The sequence below is a fragment of the Emydura macquarii genome, unplaced genomic scaffold (genome assembly GCF_026122565.2).
Source record: "Emydura macquarii macquarii isolate MOO-44397 ecotype Brisbane River unplaced genomic scaffold, CSIRO-AGI_Emac_v2 contig_1253, whole genome shotgun sequence".
Classification (NCBI taxonomy): domain Eukaryota; kingdom Metazoa; phylum Chordata; order Testudines; family Chelidae; genus Emydura; species Emydura macquarii.
This window is the reverse complement of record NW_027131390.1, coordinates 74,983,888-75,002,069: the sequence shown is the minus strand read 5'-3', so window position 1 is coordinate 75,002,069 and position 18,182 is coordinate 74,983,888. Positions and strand designations below refer to the sequence as shown.

Genomic DNA, 18,182 nt, shown 5'->3' with positions numbered 1-18,182 from the left:
CTGATCATCCTACCATAAATTGTTCCCCATTCACCAGACTTGGAGAAAGACTAGGCCTGAGACCTTCAGTTAGTTGCTAGGGCTGGTGCCCAGGAAGGCACTGAAAAACTTCTGCCTTCTGCAGCAATGACATGGTAATCCAGATAAGCAGTTACCACAAAGCTTTATGTTTAACTCTAATTCAAATTCTCTTTTTTTTTTTTTTAAATATTTTTTTGTAAATGGAAGCGCAAAATCCTCCTACTAAGGAATGTGATTCCTCTGAGTCACAGCTTACACCACCCATCCAAGGCTGAAGAAGACCAAACAGAATCTGAGGAAATGTTCCAGCATTCTTTCCCCACATACCTCCTTCCCCTCTGCTATTGAAGGCAAACTGCTGCTGGTGGGAAGAATCCTTAAAATCTCATGTAGCTGCTCTGCCCTCCTTCCACCAATCCAGCAAGTCTGTGAGGACCTGGTATTGCTTAAGGAGTGGGCTAGCCAAACCCTACAGCACCACAAAAGGGCACCTCTGTGTCCCAGGCCAACAGCAGATTCAGCACTAGCTACTCTAGGGGTTCCATGGGCATCAGGAATAGGGAACCTGGCCCCCACAGAATACTGATTCCCATGAGCTTTTTGAATGGGGACTTGTTTGTCTTTTCAACCTCCCTTCCTCTCCTTGATTCTGCCTGGATCTCAGGAAATTTCCTCCAGAAACTTTTGGCTATACTGGTTTACAGGCAGATAACTTTCTTTCTACTCCCAAATTTCCAACCCTATATCCCTGTAGTCTTTAGAGGAAGCAAGGACCCTCCAAATGTGACCTCCTGGGCATGCAACCTTGGCAGAGTAGTTATAACAAACTATGTTCCTCTCAGTTGCCACCAATTCATTATCCTACTAAATTGGCTCTGTTTGACATAAAGAAAAGGCTTCATGGTAGGTGCATGCAGAACACCCAACTACACAAAAAGCACAAGCTGAGAAGGGTGGTTTTGAGTGAGTCTAGCTTGGATGGGCAGCATAAATGCATCAGCATTTTATCCTGAGTCACAATAAGCAACTAAATCACAGAATGATGACAAAGGCAAATGAGGGGCAGCACAGCTCTCTTAACCTCTTTCCTACTTGCTGTTCTGAAGAGAGCAATACCATCAGCAGGGAGACTAGAAACAGTACTGCAGTAGTTATTTAAAAGAGGAGAGCATGTAGTTCCTAATCTTCCCCTGAACTATGAAAAGAAGGGACAGGAGGAATTCAAAATATGCTCCTTTTTAGATCAGTAACTCTAGTAGCTCATCTGTGGAAGGAAAGCTTAAGTTTTAAGAGAAGAAGAAAACACTTCCGCTTCCACTTTAAGATTATGCTATAACTCGAGTGGTATCTACTACTGACATCTCCGATGAGGAAACTACATCTGGATAAACTACAAAGAGTGAAATCTAAAAAGAAATCCAACCAAGTTCACTAGGAAATAGTTTCAGGAACCAAGAAAGAAATCTGTCTGATGTCAAGGTAGAAAATGAGACATAAATCGCTGTAGTAATATGGATAGAGGCTTGTGTAGCTGAGGCTCTACATCCGAAGCCATATTCCTCCTATGAAGAAATACTCAAAGCTGCTGCATGTGGTTTCAGCCCAAGCAATACAAGATTGACCTCTTATCACCCTCTGAAATGTTCAGCAGAGGGGTACAACAGTCAGTAATGTCTCAGTAAGAGTTCTTTTTGTTTATACCAGTGGTTCTCAATGAGAGAGGTATTCAACTCATCTAGATCAGTGTTTCTGAACCTGGGGGTTTTGATCCCCAGGGGTGTCGCAGGATGGGTTATGGGGTTAGCACGTGCATGGCTGGCATTATGGGGTGCAAGCAGGGAAATTGCATGGAGCCCCATGCTACAGGAGGCCCTGCAAAGCTAAATTACATGCTTCAACCCCAGGCAGTGGAGCTCACACTCCAGACAAGGCTCACAAGTGAAAAACAGCCTGAACAATCATACTGAAATGCAACTACAATATATTCCAATTGATTTATTTTATAACTATATAGTAAAAGCAAGACAGGAAGTAATTTTTCAGTAATAGTGTGCTGTGTCTTTTGTACTTTTATGTCTGATTTTGTAAGCAAGTAGTTTTTAAGTGAAGTGAAACTTGGGGTACGCAAGACAAATCAGATTCCTGAAAGGGGTACAGTAGTCTGGAAAGGTTGAGACCCACTGGATTATACAGATAATTTTATCAGTTCCTTTTTGTCTCTCACTGAGATTATTCCCTGCTCTTTATCTTATAATAGGATTGTTGGACACTAGAAGAAGGAAAAATTTAGATTCTTATCTTTTAAAGTGCTTTCTCTGATTCTGAGTGTCTGACAGCAACTGTCTCCTATAACTTTATATTTGAAGATAGTCGCAAATTAATCTTTTATCCATCTCCGAATTGTTTAAGTACTGTGTCTGCTTTGGGAGTATACCTTTTTAACAGCTGTTCTCTTAGAGTGAAGTTGAGTAACTGCTTGAGGACATGTGCTTTTGCTCTGATCTGCATTCTAGCCTACGGAACAGAGAGCAACTCATTGTAGCAAAGGTTTGTTGGGCACTCAGAACAGGAGAAAAGTAATTAGCAAGTATGTTTGTCTTTGTAAGTATATATATGCAAAAATGTAGATGCAACTTTTCTTGTTCATTGCAGGGACTGAAAATTACATTGGTTTGAGATTTGGGACTTGGCAAGCTCTTGGACCAGTGCCAAAAGCATTGCAAGAACGGGACCAGTGACAGTTTTGAACCTAAATCTACCAGGGCTAGTAAAGAAAACTGTATAGTAGTAGGTGAAGTTCAGAATTTTAGCTTTCTAAGGTAAACAGCATTTGTTTCCGATCCTGAATAGTTACACAATACCAAACGTTAAAAATGGACTGAGCATAGGTTGTATGCAGCGGTGTTGTAGCAATGTTGATCCCAGCATATTAGAGCTAAAATGTGGGTGATGTAATATCATTTATTGGACCGACTTCTGTTGGTGAGGGGCAAGCTTTTGAGCTTATACAGCGCTCTGCTTCAGGTCTGGCAAATGTACTCAGTGTCACAGCTAAATACAGGGAGACCTGGATTCAATTCCTAACTCTGCCCCTAACTTGTGTGCAAGACACTTTATCTTTTGACTGTTGCTTCATCTGAGAAAAGATGATGATGCCTACCCCTCTTTGAAAAATACTTGGAGATCTGGGGAGGCAAAGTGCTAGCTAAATCCTATGTTGTATATTTTACCCTTCTACCTTTTCTCTCTATATCAGTTCTGATCTGATTTCAGCAGTGTCAAAAACTGCTAGTGCTGAAAAACATGACTGTAAGCTGACCACCTGAAAGTCTGGAACCGAGGCTTTCAATCTGCAAAGCATTCTCTAATGATATTGATTGGTAAGACGCTGGTTGCTAAGAAAATGTTGGATTTTAAGTGGGACAAAAAAGGTAGCATGATAAAATCACTGGCTAGGAACACTGTGACAGATGAATACAACTGTTTTCAGGACATGTAAGCTATTCCAAGCACTAGTACTGGAGCAGTGATTGGGAAGGAAAAAGACTTCAATACCTAAGTTCCATTTATCCAAATGTTTAGTTTGCACAGGATTTTTTAGCTCCACAATTGGCTCTCATTTGAATTGTGCAGCGAAAAATCTAGAACAGTGGTCGAAAATGAAAGGCTAACTATGCAAAGCAATACTAATACTAATAGATGCACATTCTGTTTACAGGACACAATCCCTCATCACACTTGTTTGATTTCTCAGGAGAAAAAGCTAAAGGAGTAGGAATACTGCTTTCTCTTCACCATCCAAACCTTTCACAATGCAAGGGGAAAATAAAGTGGAGAGCCAATATAAATAACCATTTCTACTCAAACTATCCACCCATTCAATAATTGTCCATTATGGGGTCCATTGCACCTTTCTCTGAAGCATCTGGTACTGGCTGTTGTCAGAAACAAGATACTGGACTATGAGCAGGATTGGAAGGATTTGATTTGTATCGATAAATGCTGGTAAACATCGATTTCACTATGTACACCTAAACCAATGAAAAAATGAATATCTAAATTTATAGATAGGCAAAGTAAGAATGCTACTTGAGAACTTGATTTAAGCATATATATTTTGTATATTTTGATGTGATGTTGACAGTCCGCCATAATTTCATGCAACTGTGAAAATTTAAATCAATAACATTTGAAAAAATTCTTAAACAATGATATTATCCATCAAAATTATATTAAAAAATTGAATTCTGCCGAGCCTAACTATGAACATCCATGAGGTCTCTCTACAGCCCGATCATTAGCCCCAATAACTAGATGGATCATTGATCTGATCTATTATGACAATTCCCAGGTTCCCAGTTTAAAATGTTTAAATCTCCAGTACAGAGAAACAGATCTAAAAGGGCAGGGAAATTCCTCCCTTCACCCCTTCCAAAATATGGCAAGCTAATTGAAAAATGTTGATTTAGACAAACTCAGTTCAGCTGGAAGATCCTTTAAAAAGAATTACTGTGGCAGGTGACTGCATACAGAAGCCTTGGGCTCTGACCACATATGTGCCTCAGTGCTCCGTCTTGTTCATTGTGAAAGCTTTGGATGACAGCAGAGCAGTGCTGCGTGCTGTCTGTTCCTGCAGCAGCTGCAGCTTTTCTTCCTTTAGCGATCAGAGAAAATGTAATGCTGTTAACATGCCTCAAATAAGAAGAATGTACTCTAGTTAGGGCTGTTCTAAGTAAATCAAAGTGAACATAAATGAAATCTAGTTCAATAGGGGAAGGGAAGGATCAGCATCTGCCTTTTTGTTTCTAAATGCATTATAATTAAGGAGATGCTCTATGTTTAATATCATTTATTTTTTAAGATGCTCATCTCCTTTCCCACTGAGCCTTTGCTTATCTTTTGAAATAAAGCATGCTTTTGAGATTTTCATGTTCCCTGTTGAAAGATTCATTTTATTTCATGGAACCTGTTAGGTAAGTGAAAGGGCTGCAGGGAAGTGATTTTGTTTGTTTGTCTGTTTTTGAATGTAGTGTAAAAATTTATTGTAATCTTTGTCTATTTTATATGTTTGGTTTATCATGCATTTAGAAACAATTTCTGTTAAACTCTTTGCAGTTCATTTTGCAAATATGATCATTTTAAAATGATATCAGTACTTCGAGTGCCCATTAGGAAGGAGAAAAATCATTTTATATACTGATACCCAAACTTGTCCCCACATAAGTATATTCTCTCCTTGCCACATGCATGTGACTTTCATTTGATGTTAATGTAGGTAACGTACATGTGCACCAAGATGAAATGCTTTCCTACGCCCCCCTGAATTTCCCCATTCCCCACCCACTTTGCCAATTTAGTCATTTTCCAACTCTTTCCCCCTTAAATTCAAACACCCCCTCTAATTTCAATTCCTGGGGAAAATACTCCTCCCACAGCAGATACCCTAATCATCTCAAAGGTTTTGGAAGATTTTGAGTGAGCTGTGAATAAAGGCATATCTAAGAACAGAGTAGCAAAATCAAGGTTTTGCGGGGGTGGGGTTTACTAGTAGTATCTGGACACAGCAGGATGCAAATTCTTATGTTTACTGTGCTTCGATTTAGTGGGTACTTCCTTTCTGATTACAACTAGATCTGTCCTCACTGATTTCCACTCTATCTGTACACTGAATCAGTATGAAAGTTTTGACTATACTTAAATCTGGCAGGTTACAGATGCTTTCTTACTGTGTAGCACAAATCCTTATCTAAGCACAAACTTAAGACTACTATAATGAGCTCCTAACTGGGCTTCCTTTGAAACTGATCCAGAGATTGCAACAGTTGCTCACTTGTTCCTTAGGATAGTAGAAAAGAAGCTGGCCATGCCAGTCTTCTGATCCACACTTGGCTTCTCATACACAAAACAAAACAATTCAGTCTCAGCACTAGTATATAACTGGATGTATTTAGTTCTATAATTTACCCTTTATTGGCAAGGTAATTGCAAAGGTGGTGGCACAACATTTCTGGCACATCTGGAATCCTTTGATTTCCTTGGTCCCTGTCAGTTGGGTTTCAGGCTCATGGAGATCAAACTAACCTCTGTCATTGGTCAGCTAGCAATGACAACAGTCAGATGTTCAAGTTGATTCAGCAGCCCTTGACAACACTATGAAATTTTGTTGTCATCTATGGCCCCTGGCAGGAAAGCAAAGAATTGCATTTGAAATTGGTTTGTTTCTACCCTTTAGAGAAAGTCCAGAGAACAGTGATAGCTAATTACCCATCAGCCCTCCCCCCCCCTCCAAGGGATTACACAGGAGCATAAGGACATAGGACTGGAAGAGACCACCTGAGTCATGGAGTCCAGTCCTCTGCTATTGCAGACAACCCCACCATATAATCCTGTTCATAGACTTTATTGTGAGGTTCTGTAGTTGTTCTGGCATGCACTCCCCCACACCCCATTTCAACATGTCTGTAAAATACTTTGAGCTGGATGGCCATTGTGCAGATTGCATGAAGCTCTAAATTTCTTTAATTGAACCAAAGGTGAGATGTCTGGTTTTCCAGTGCCTTGCCAAGATGAAGGAAGCATGTGAAAGCAAGCAGGCTGAGGCTCAATCCAGTGAAAGAGAGATCATGCTGTTTGGCTGAAGCCTGAAGGAGTAGCCATATGGAAGTGTTGGATTCTGCCCCTATGAGTAAGGAATTCACTGAGTCCCGCTAGGCAGCAATGGATAGAAGTGCCATTTTTCATCTATTTTTAGCTGAATTTGTTTGATTTAGATCCTGCCACTTTCACCTCCATATTGGATTATTATATAGTGCTGCCCTTGAAGACAAGTCAGACTATAACTGATAAAGAATGTAGCAGCTCATCTGCTTAGTGGGTCTTGCTGCAAGGATTGGATCGGCTTACTTGTCCATATCTAGAGGCAAAACAAGGTATACTACTGATCTTTAAAGTACTACAGGGTTTGCATATGAGGCATATGATCAACTGATATACTTTAGCTAACAGTCCCTATCAGGACCATCTAGGGGATGGGTTTCACAGTGTTTCAAATGGAAGGCCCTCAACTTTTGAAGTTGCCCCCTTGCTAGTTCAGTAGGTAGTCAATCCTTCAGAGTGCAATGTAAAGTTCATATGTTTTTTCCATCAGTGGGTAGGAGGTTGATAGCATTGATGGTGTTTCTCTGACTTGGCACTCATTTCTAGTTAACTACTTTTTAAAAATCTGTATATGCACTTGTTGACTTCAAGACATACTGCAAGGTTTTGGATTTTTTCCCCTCTTGGCAAAATTCACTTCAGAATTGTGGGTTCCCTCCCTTTACTTTTGTAGCTGCTACCCTATTGCTTCCTGTTCCTCTTATTAGTTAGGTATTTGATCCCTTTGTGCTTGATATGTTTGCCTGACAGCTATTGGGTTCATCCTCTGTAGTAAGTATCTTGTTTGTTCTTCTAGGTGTTTAATTTGTATTGCCTGGTGTTTGGCTATGTTGCAGTAAATGCCTATAGATGAAGTAAGGAGCTGCACTAGAATACAACTAACTTATTTTATTTTTTGGCATCTCCTTCATGATTCTGCATGGATTAAGCAAATTTTATGCAGTAAATACAACTGTGGCTCCAGTGAAGACTTCCCCCCTCGTGACTGCTTCATAGCCAGGGTTTGTTCCATAGCATTTTTACTTGATCCAATCAACTGAGAAACAGAAAATTCTGAAAGGGCATCATCATTTCTAGTACTACAGAGTGTGGTATGGCCACAACTCTCCTGTGGATTGTAATTTCATTTTAGGAATCACTCTGCCACATTGCCTTTTACTGATAATAACGAGAACCTGGTTTTAGTTTTGGTATTTTTACTTCCCATCACAACTATTCAAAGCAATGGGGGGAGGGGGAGGGTGGTGGTAAATACTCAAGTAAGTGGGACTACTTCATACATTTTAGAGCAGAGTCCCTAATCAAGCTAACTTTGTTAGAAGCAAAACCTGAATAGGATTTACATTACAGCACAGAAGAGAAACGCAGCAGTCCTTTTCAATCAATATCCGTTTGAGACGAGGCTACCACCAATGCTCCCAACAGGCCAAGCTAGCTACTCTGCAGGCAACCGAGGACTGGCAATTCAGATGAGAGGAGAAGTTCGCAAAGCAGGGTCTGCAAAGCACTTTCTGGAGCGCTGAGAAGGTCGGGCAGGTGCCACGGCTGCTCGTTCCACCTCCGCGCGGTGAGAGCTGCCCCACCTCTCCAGGAGCGAGAGGCGCTGGGATGCCACTAGGAGCGGCCGAAAACGGGGCGAGGCCAGCGCTGGATGACACCTGACGGCGGCCCTCGGCAGGACGGGGAGCCCCAGGCTGGCTGGGTCCCCCTGGACCTTCGCTCTCCTCCCCGCAACTTTCCCGTCTAAAAAGAACCTCGTCCAGGCACCCCGCCCGCGCTCCCGTTGCCGCGGGGCCGGCTGAGAGCGAGGCAAAGCCGCAGCGGCTCGGCGCGAGACCGGCGGGGCCGGGCTGAGGCGGCAGAACCCAGCGCCGGCGGCAGGAGCCGATGTACCCGCGGCCCGCCTGGCCAGAGGGTGGCGGGAGCGCGCTGCGCTGCTCGCCCCTCCCGCCGGGCTAAAGGGAGGCTCCCGTCAGCCCGGACCTAGAGCCGCGGCGGCCCGCGCCCACGTGACCCCCTCAGCCCATCTGTTCAAGATGGCGGCGACCAGAGTGGTCTACAAGCTGGTGTGCGGAGGTGAGTGAGTGAGCGAGCTTCTCGCTCTGTGCCCGGCCTGCCTGAGGGCGGCTCGTGAATGGGTGTGTGGGGGGTGAATGTTTCACTGTAAAACAAACTGTCTTCCCCCGCAGGCGGCAGCCTCACTATAAGAACCACTCAGCAAAATTCTTCTCTTCCCTTCTCCCCCCGCCCCGCGAAACACACACGGCAGCCCCCACCCCTCCCCGAGAGACCCTGTCACAAACCTGTACAGCAAAATGCGCTTCTTTCCCCGCTCCTTTGCTCGAGGGATGTTAATACCCACTACTGCTAGTTTCGGTTTGCACTATGGGAAGAAGGCGTCACACACACACACCAAAATCACTGATCCTTGGCAGTCAGACAGTAACAAATACTGTCATTTTTCTTTCCCAAGAACATGTAGTGTAACTCACAACTTCTTCCCTATCCCCTTTCCTTAGATGGAGAGACTGTCTGTGCTGTAGAAATGTAGGGAAACCATTCTTACTAAGTTTAACATCATTGAGAGATCTAGTGTAGACAAGGCTTCAGTGGCTGGATCTGTTTTTTACCGCCATTGTAATTAAAAATGCCAAAAACAAGTCTAACTGAAAATGGTAACAATTGGTCTAGCCATCGGAAACTTGTGTACACTTTCCACTGTTATGCTAACACTGTTAGCTGACAGATAGAAATTTTATTTCTGAATTTCCACACTAGACAAGGCTTTTTATAGATGCACACATGCACAGAGTAAAATCCCAACTATACATTCTAAATAAAGTGTAAAACACACAGGAAGATATCCCTCTTCCAAAACATTTTCAAGGGGAGGGACAGTTACTCTTTTTGTCCCTCCCTCCAGGGAGAGACTGTGACCTAAAATAACCCCTTCTTGTGAGAGAAACTGTATTACACAGACATGACAAACTCACCATTCCTGACAGAGCTGCCCACAGATGAGTCACTGTCACACAATCAAACCCATTCCCACAGAAGGACCCAGGATAACTTTTAAAAAGTTCTTTTTTGCTAGCACTGTATCAGTTCTGCCAGAATTAGCAACTTTGAGAGCCCTAGTGTAAAATGGCAGCCTTCATATTAAGTACTGTCTGTGCTTTTTAAACCACATTTAAGCAGCATTAGAGGATACAGTCTTAAAATCATATCGGGCCCAAAGTACTACTGAATTCATAATATAAACAAACAGGATAATTATTTTGCTCTAACCATTCAGTTATAATTTTAGCTGTTGTTTGTATCACAATAAATACAATATTTTGACAGAAGTGTGTGTATGCCTCCCAACTACCTGTTAATTCTTTAATAAGGGTCCAATCTTGCAAACTGTTATGTGATTAGTCTTCACTGCATCATACCTTTTTCCACATTGCCACCTATGTATTGAATATGCTCCCCAAACTTATTTGCCAGGTCAACACTCTCCCCTTGTTCAAATCCCTGCTAAAAGCACTCCTTCTGCCATATAGCCTGCAAGAAGTGAGTTGGCCAAGACATTTTATTTTTATTTAAGTAGCATATTGATTTAAAACTATTCTAAAAAAATTGTACAGCCATGCTATGCACTCACCTTTGCAGAGTAACTGTATAATCTTATTGCTGTGATTTCTGTTGTTTCTCTCTGTCAACCCCTCCCTGCTTTGTTTTATTGTCACATGAAATAAGACTGGAAGCTGTCTTGCACATAGCATGCTTTTGAGGTTTGTAAAATAACAGTCCCATCAAAATCAGCAGAAGTACTTGCTTGAGTAATAATTGGTCTCTAAATCTGGAAGGAGAGAGAAATAATGGTCTTTCTTGAAGGAAAAGTACTTACATGTTCTTGAAATGTCTGTTAAATAATCTGCTACAATAACTGAACATAAACTGAAAATATTAAAACCATTAATTGTGACATTAAGCCAAACTTTGTATGCTTCCGACTAAAGCATAAGGTTAAAGTTAATACATAGCAAAAGTTCAATCTCTCTTTTCTCATGCATCAGGAGCCCTGATCTTCTGCCATACTTTTCATACTGAGTCTATCTAACAGTTTTGAAGCAGGCTTGGAGTTTGAAAATATAAAAGTCTTTATAGATGATTCTGAACTTCAAAGGGCAGAATTGTCAGTTTCTTCAGTGATGAAGGTTTGTATCAGTAAGGAAATTTTACTTGGCTTGTATTGCTGAACACAAGTCCACAAAAATCCACAGTTTGTCTTTCAGGTTCAAACTCTTTTAGTTATTTTTTTATTCCTGGTAGCTGTTGGATCCTCCCTCTGTTAGGTGCATCCATTCTTTTCTCTGAAATATGCAGTAGTATTGCTTACTTTGTGTATAAAGAATAATTTTCTGTCATGAGTCTCAAATGAATTGGGTTTTAGTCTAACAGCTTAGAGGGCTTCACACTATCACCTTTCTCTAAAATTCAGAAACTTCTAAACTTGGTAAGGTTTTCCAGGGCTTCTAGTCTAGTGTGTCTTGCTTTGAGTGCTTGTTTCACCAATTCTGCTTTTGCAGCTGGGACCACTGCAGCCATCTTGCTCTGGCACTTTCTTTTTCCCTGTGAGTGCAAACTTGTCTTTGTTGTTCATTTTATTGTCTCAGATTATTTATTTTTATTTTGTTAAGATATCAGAACTCCTCTTGGGACCTTACCTTATCCAGTTTCCTTCTCAGTTCTGTTTTATCAGAAGGTTATAAAGCAAAACCACCAAAAGAGTTCATTTAGGGCTGATTTTCCTTAAAGTGGACAGCCCAGTTTAATTTACTTTGCATATATTAAAAGATCCCTGTTGAACCAAGGGAATCCATTCCACCTAAATTGAATGTAAATTACCTTGTTTTTGTCAGCTGTGCCTTACTGATATCTTTTCATGGATTTTTAAATGTTTTGATAAATTACGAAAAAGGAGTGTTCACTGTGGTGGAACTGTTTCTAGAAACTGGGAAAATAAGCATATAGGAAAATTCTGGGTATTGGGAATTTGAATGCTAAGTAAATACTTTCCACCAGATATCAAAGGAAGTTGATCGGGGAGCATACTTTTTTTTAACTTTAAAAAATTGTGGATTTTTTTCAACATTAAAAAAGTTGAATTATTGTGATAAACGTGCTTGTGGAAAGATAAAAAGCTCTTTTATATTCTAAAAGTAAAAGTGACAAGAAATTGATTCAAATAGCCCCTACTTTACTGGCTGCAGAATTACATTTTAGAACTTTTAAAACATGATCCAAACCTCTGTGCAAGTAAGAACTAGTTTACAATAGTATGAATGGCCTGCACAAATGCAGGTGGGGGCAAAACTGCATTAGATGTACACTTAAAAAAACTCTTTGAGACTAGCCTTACAATTGTGCTAATCTCACTTTTGCTATGTGTGAATCCTATTTAATGAGAGTTTTACAGCCAATGAAGATGAAATCTAATTGTATTTGCCATTTTGAAAAGGAAAATTAAGTAATAGCTAAAATATTGAAACATAAAATGGCATGCTGAGCATTAAAGTTATGTATTTATACATTGTCTTATGAATGACCTACTTACACACTGACTGTTTTCAAGTATTCCAAATAATTGTATCAGTGATATTCCATTGCTAACAAAAAAATCAAGAAAATGCACTTATCTGTTTACCAAATGGCAAATGCAACCTTAAAAATTCTAAGAGACAGCAGTTGTCATGTGCAAAATCATTTACTATGATAGGAATATAAATCATTATAAAGCAGAAATTCCCCATCCTGTTGTAAATGGATCTGAATCTTCAAAATAATTCTGCTTCTTGAAATGTTAGAAATGAAGCATAAGTCCAAAAACAAATGAGAACTATAATCATGTTTTACTTGCTTACTCATGATTTATTCTATACAAAGGACCAGAACCTTGACTTGCAGGAAAATAACCATTTATAATAAGATTCCGCTTATAAAATGGGTCCCTGACTCCTTATCTTGGACTACCATTAATGCTCATACTGGTGTCATATGTTGTTTCTCTTTCTGTAACAAAGAATGAATGCTCTACAATAATCCAGTTGCTGCAAATTATGAGCCAGGCTTTCAAAGTTAGGTACATACAGCTACATACATGCATTTATATGCCCCTAAAATATGTATGCAGTCACCCAGTGTGCATGCACAGACTTATATTTGCTTGTGCACTTAGCTAGTTAAGTGCCTGCATGAGTTTAGGATTATTATGCAATCATCCCAAATAAGTACAGCAATAACTCTTTATGTGACAAAATGTATTGTTTGTAGCACCCATCACCATAGTATCTAAGTGCTTATTGAATATCTATGAAATAAAAAATATTGTACAAATGTTGGAGAGTTTTTCAGATATTTATTGGAATTCTACTATTTTGGAAAATAAGGCTCTTAATACCATGAGTCAAATGATATAAATCTCTTCTGGAGAGAAAAAAAATAATTAATACATGTTGATAACTGCTGTTAAAAAATCCTAAAATATTTTTTATACCTAAAAATGTCATGACTTTAAAGTCCTATAGCCCAGGAATTGACTAGAAGCAGTGGAAAGCTGGTAATCTGTCACAGCTGGTAATCTCTGTCAGACTGGTTGCCTGAGAGGACACCTGCTTGCTTTCTCTTCAGAGATAGTTAACAGGTGTAATTGCTACAGTTATAAGTTGCCACACAGCACTTCCAATGCAAGTGTACTTTTCTCTGTAATGCTTTTTACCTTAAAAATAAACATATTGAGAACAAACAAAAAACCTTCATGCATGCTAACAAACATCACTATAACATTGATGCTGACAGGAGCAGTCCTTCAACTTTCCACCCAAGGGGATTCCTTGTGGTTACAAGTTCATTACAGCTTCAGCTCATGACAATCACCCAGTTTTCTGAGGTCTCATTAGGCCCAGTTCTTCCAACCCTTTCCAAAGGATTGGGGCCTTCTGTGGATCAGAGATCCCGGCTGTTTGCCAGATCAAGAGGAACATCCTGAACCAGTTTAAAACCAGGCTATTTGTCCAAAAACTCTTTTCTTTGTCCATTGGTCCCTGGAAAAATCTAGTTTGATCTAATATATGCACGTCTTTCCAGGGAGGTAGTTTCTCTGGAGATGTTACAATCTGAGTTAATTTGTCTAATCACCCCTGCTGTTCTATTATCCTTCCTATGGAAATACATATAATTCCACAATAACACACATACAATTGCATTTTTAATACAGTGTACCCCAAAGGCATCAGCCGTAATTCATTAAGGTTTAACTTAATTCAGTAAACTTTATCTTAATTCCACAGTTTATTCAGGACATTACAGAATATTGTCAGTCTGTCAAAATCTCCTCTTTCTAGGGGCATGAAACTCTTATGTTTGGCCCTCATAGCTCTTGTGTTTGGCCCAAGTTTGAATCAGGGGGGTTAATAATCCTGACTGGCCCTGGACTGAATATTGCCTGTCCTGTGCGCAAGCCTATAGTAATTTTAAGAAGAAATTACACACTTCTGAGGAGAAGGAATCTTTCTGGCAGACTGATCTTAAATAAAATGCCAACTGTTTGAAGCTGCTCAGAAATTAAATCCCATGGAGGATGGACTGAGAGGTGATGTGTGTGGGGGGGGGGGAGAGAGGTAGGGCGGGGCATACAGGGTCATGTGCTCCCCATATTTCTGTCAGAGATTGCTGCCCCCGCTTGGTCACATGGTACAGCTGGACCCCCTCACTGCACAGCAGCTGCTGGAGCCTGCGAGCTGTGTCCCATGGGGAAAGGCAGGAGCAACAGCTCAGAACTGCAGAGAAGGGCTGCTGCTTTCCAGGAAGGGAGACTGAGGGTAAGGGGGGAACCTGCTTGCGGTGTGGTGTGACTCAAGCTGTTCTGGGGGTGGCTGAATCTTTAAATTGTGCCGCTCCCCTCTCCCACCCTCCCCCCCATCAGCAGGTACGGGTCATCTCTGGTTGGCTAGTGGACAAGGGTGCAAATGAAGTTGTCTGAAATGCATGGTGATGCCATTTATGACAGAGCCTTCAGAGGCGGTATATATAAAGTTTTATATAGCACTTTTCCTTGAGCCAAAACATGGTTTGCCACTTAAAATGTCATAAACCTGATGGCCAGCATTTGAAAATATTTCTAGTATCTGGTGTTGAACTCTAGCCAGAGTCAATTGATTTCAATCAAAGTAACTTAAATCATCAATTATAATTTAAATCAGCAAGCAGGAAACCTTGATTTAAATAATCAATTCTAATCTTGTGTTGCATTTTTACTTTTTATTTATTTTCAGAAAGAAAGGTTGATTCTCATTGGTTGGTAACCATTAAAACATGTGAATTTGCAACTAAACATAGCCTTTACACTGAATTTGGTGCTTATTTTGCTAACTGGGATGATACGATATATCAATACAGATTTATTTAAGCAATTATATAACTTAATATACATTTAGTCAAATACTCAATTTTTACGTTTTATGATGTTAGAAAATGGTGAATAACACATTTCTTATTTTCAAGATGATTAAATTTTCACTTTTGATTTTGTGTCAAGCTACATTTGGATGGAAATTCAAATTAAATTAAAAATGCATAAAACCAAGAATTCAAATTGGTGCTGGTTACATAAGGAAAAAAATAAGTTTGTCAAAACACATTTGGAATTTAAAATTAGCTGATTTATTGAGCTGGATGAGTGGGCAACAAAATGGCAGATGAAATTCAGTGTAGATAAATGCACAGTAATGCACATTGGAAAACAATCCTAACTATACATATATAGTAATAGGGTCTAAGTTAGTTGTTACCACTCACGAAAGAGATATTGGAGTCGTGGATAGTTCTCTGAAAACATCCATTCAATGTGCAGCAGCAGTCAAAAAAGCTAACAGAATGTTGGGAATCATTAGGAAAGGGATAGATAATAAGACAGAAAATATCATATTGCCTCCATGGTATGCCCACATCTTGAATACCATGTGCAGTTCTGGCATCTCCCCATCTCAAAAAAGATATATTGGAATTGAAAAAGGTACATAAAAGGGCAACTAAAATGAGTAGGGATATGGAAAAGCTTTTGGGACTTTTCAGATTGGAAAAGAGATGACTAATGGGGGATATGATAGAGGCTTATAAAATCATGACTGGTGTGAAGAAAGTAAATAAGGAAGTGTTATTTATTCCTTTTCATAACATAAAAAGTAGGGGTCACCAAATGAAATTAATAGGTAGCAGGTTTAAAACAACAAAAGGGAGTATTTCTTCACATAACACGTGGTCAACCTGTGGAACTCCTTGCCAGAGGATGTTGTGAAGGCCAAGACTATAATGGGGTTCAAAAAAGAACTAGATAAGTTCATGGAGGATAGGTCCATCAATGGCTGTTAGCCAGGATAGGCAGGGATTGCTGTTTGCTAGAGGCTGGGAATGGGCGATGGGATGGATCACTTAATGATTACCTGTTCTATTAATTCCCTCTGAAGCACCTGACATGGCCACTGTTAGAAGACAGGATACTGGGCTAGATGGACCATTGGTCTGACCAGTTTGGCCATTCTTATGTTTTCTGTAGTTAGTGAATGGAACTGATTGTTCTTAGTCACCGTGTTCTTCAAGATTTTAGATCTAGCAGATCTCACCCTTTCACACCTTGTTTTTATTCATAGATTCGGAGAGGAAAACAAGCTTTTCTACTTTATCATCTCCCAATTGGTTTCTCAACACTGAATGATCTAGTCATTGAACTGAACTAGCTGAATAATTGAAATGAAGAAAATACTCTCTCTCAACCTGCAGAAGAGGCTACTGCTGTCAAAAGCTTACTTAGCACTTCAACCAACACTGGTTTCAGGTGCTTCGCCAGTAACTTCCAACAGTTCAGTGGTTTGATTTTCTTTAAAACTTCAGAAGCATACATGTACTGCTTGAATATTTTTTTTATTTTAATAGGTCATACTGTGTTTATGCCTTAATATATATTGTCATAGTTTCCAATTACATTTGAAACTAGATTTACTTTTAAAAGAAAAATGTATTCAATTTAAATTTAAAAAATCTGATTTTTCTATCTACCCTGACTGTAGCACTTTCTTTTGAAGGCATTGTGCAGGCTCACCAGCTGGGGACAAAAAAATAAAGTCCCAGTTACAAGTCTCTTCACATCCCTTTCTTCAAGGCTTTCCTTTTTTCCAAAAACACACTCAAAACCAGACAAGATCAACTTACCGCACCGTGTAATATCCACCCAAGGCCTTTTCAGAATCATCCAACTGGCAGGGGAGAGGTCCCCTATCAGAATCAGTTTTGCAGTAGCGTAGTTGAGGATAAATGCAGATAAATTACATTTACCCACTTCTTATTTTGGGAATATGGAGTTTAAGCTACTTTAACCATTCCTTTTTTTTCTACAACCCCACTGCATCGTCTCATTTTCTCTTTTAACTCCAGAGCAGCCATGTGATAAACAGGACCCCACTAATCTCTGACATGCTTGAGTGCCTTCTCAGGTATAACACTGTACAGAACCTAAAATTCATTCTGACTAATTAGGGAATTAACATTACAACTACACTGAAAGATTTGTACCTTCATTGTGTTTGATTGGATTCCCCAGTGCTTTCTTCACTCTTGACTTTATGCCTCATTTCACTAAATACCTCTTCCCTTCATCTCTCATTTTATTGATCATTGTGTGATTTTACTTTTTTATTTCTTCCGAATAGGAAAAAAATTATATCCATTACTGTATTGTTTTCAGGGGTTTGATCTACCTGCAAAGTGGCTCTCTGTTTCTCCTCCCTCTTCCACTCTCCAGCTTCCATTAAAATATTATACTCTCATCTCTGGCATAAGCAAACCTGTTCACGAGATCCACCTCCAACTGCAAATGAAGTCTCGTACTCCTTTTTTTCTACTTGTTCTTTATCTTAAAATACCAGGAGTGCGAGCTTGGTCTTCCCTGCATTTCCTGGAAGTAACCAGAGGACTTAGAGCATATCAGTTGTGAGATTTAACAATTTAATAGGAAGGGTGAGAGTGCTGTATCTTTAACAAAGACATCCTGGATCCCAAATTTTTTATTTTGTGTTTATAGTAGCACCTAGATACTCTTACCAAAATCATGGTGCTAGATGCTGTGTGTGTGGGGGGAGCGGGGGTGGTGGTGGTAGTAATATCTTTTATTGGACCAGCTTCTGTTGGGGAAAGATACATGTTTTCAAGCTTACACCAGTGTTTCTCAACCTTTTAGGTAGCAAGTACTCCCTAATTTCTGAAAATTTTAAGAAGTACCCCAACACTCAATTTTCCACTCTGAGAAATGCAACCTTTTCCCCTTTACCACTGGACAACTGTATTTCTCGTAAAGCAGGAGAGTTCTGAGTTCTGCAGTGCTGTGTGTCTGTGGCAGATCACAAAACCCCCTGATGTTTCTCCCCTCCTTCCTCCCCTTCCTCCATATAGGAGCAAAGGTCAAC

The 18,182-nt window shown here is 40.0% G+C and overlaps 1 protein-coding gene and 1 long non-coding RNA gene across 6 annotated transcripts in view; one reads left to right on the top strand and one right to left on the bottom strand.

Annotated features, from left to right (window-relative positions):
* Positions 1 to 6,046: 6,046 nt before the first annotated feature.
* Positions 6,047 to 10,403, bottom strand: LOC137153650 (uncharacterized). Its single transcript, XR_010919864.1, has 2 exons — positions 10,328 to 10,403; positions 6,047 to 6,200 (listed from the first exon to the last, which is right to left on the bottom strand). It is a non-coding gene; the product is annotated as an uncharacterized lncRNA (long non-coding RNA).
* Positions 8,428 to 18,182, top strand: part of METAP1D (methionyl aminopeptidase type 1D, mitochondrial) — a 64,025-nt gene continuing 54,270 nt past the window's right edge. The window contains exons 1-2 of one of the 5 annotated variants that reach the window (XM_067549242.1): positions 8,428 to 8,754; positions 16,374 to 16,582. In XM_067549242.1, coding sequence (XP_067405343.1) covers positions 16,474 to 16,582 — 109 coding nt within the window. In that variant the 5' untranslated portion in view covers positions 8,428 to 8,754; positions 16,374 to 16,473. Of the gene's footprint in view, positions 8,755 to 16,373; positions 16,625 to 18,182 lie in introns of those variants that run through there. The other 4 variants (XM_067549244.1, XM_067549246.1, XM_067549245.1 and 1 more) reach the window with 4 other exon arrangements.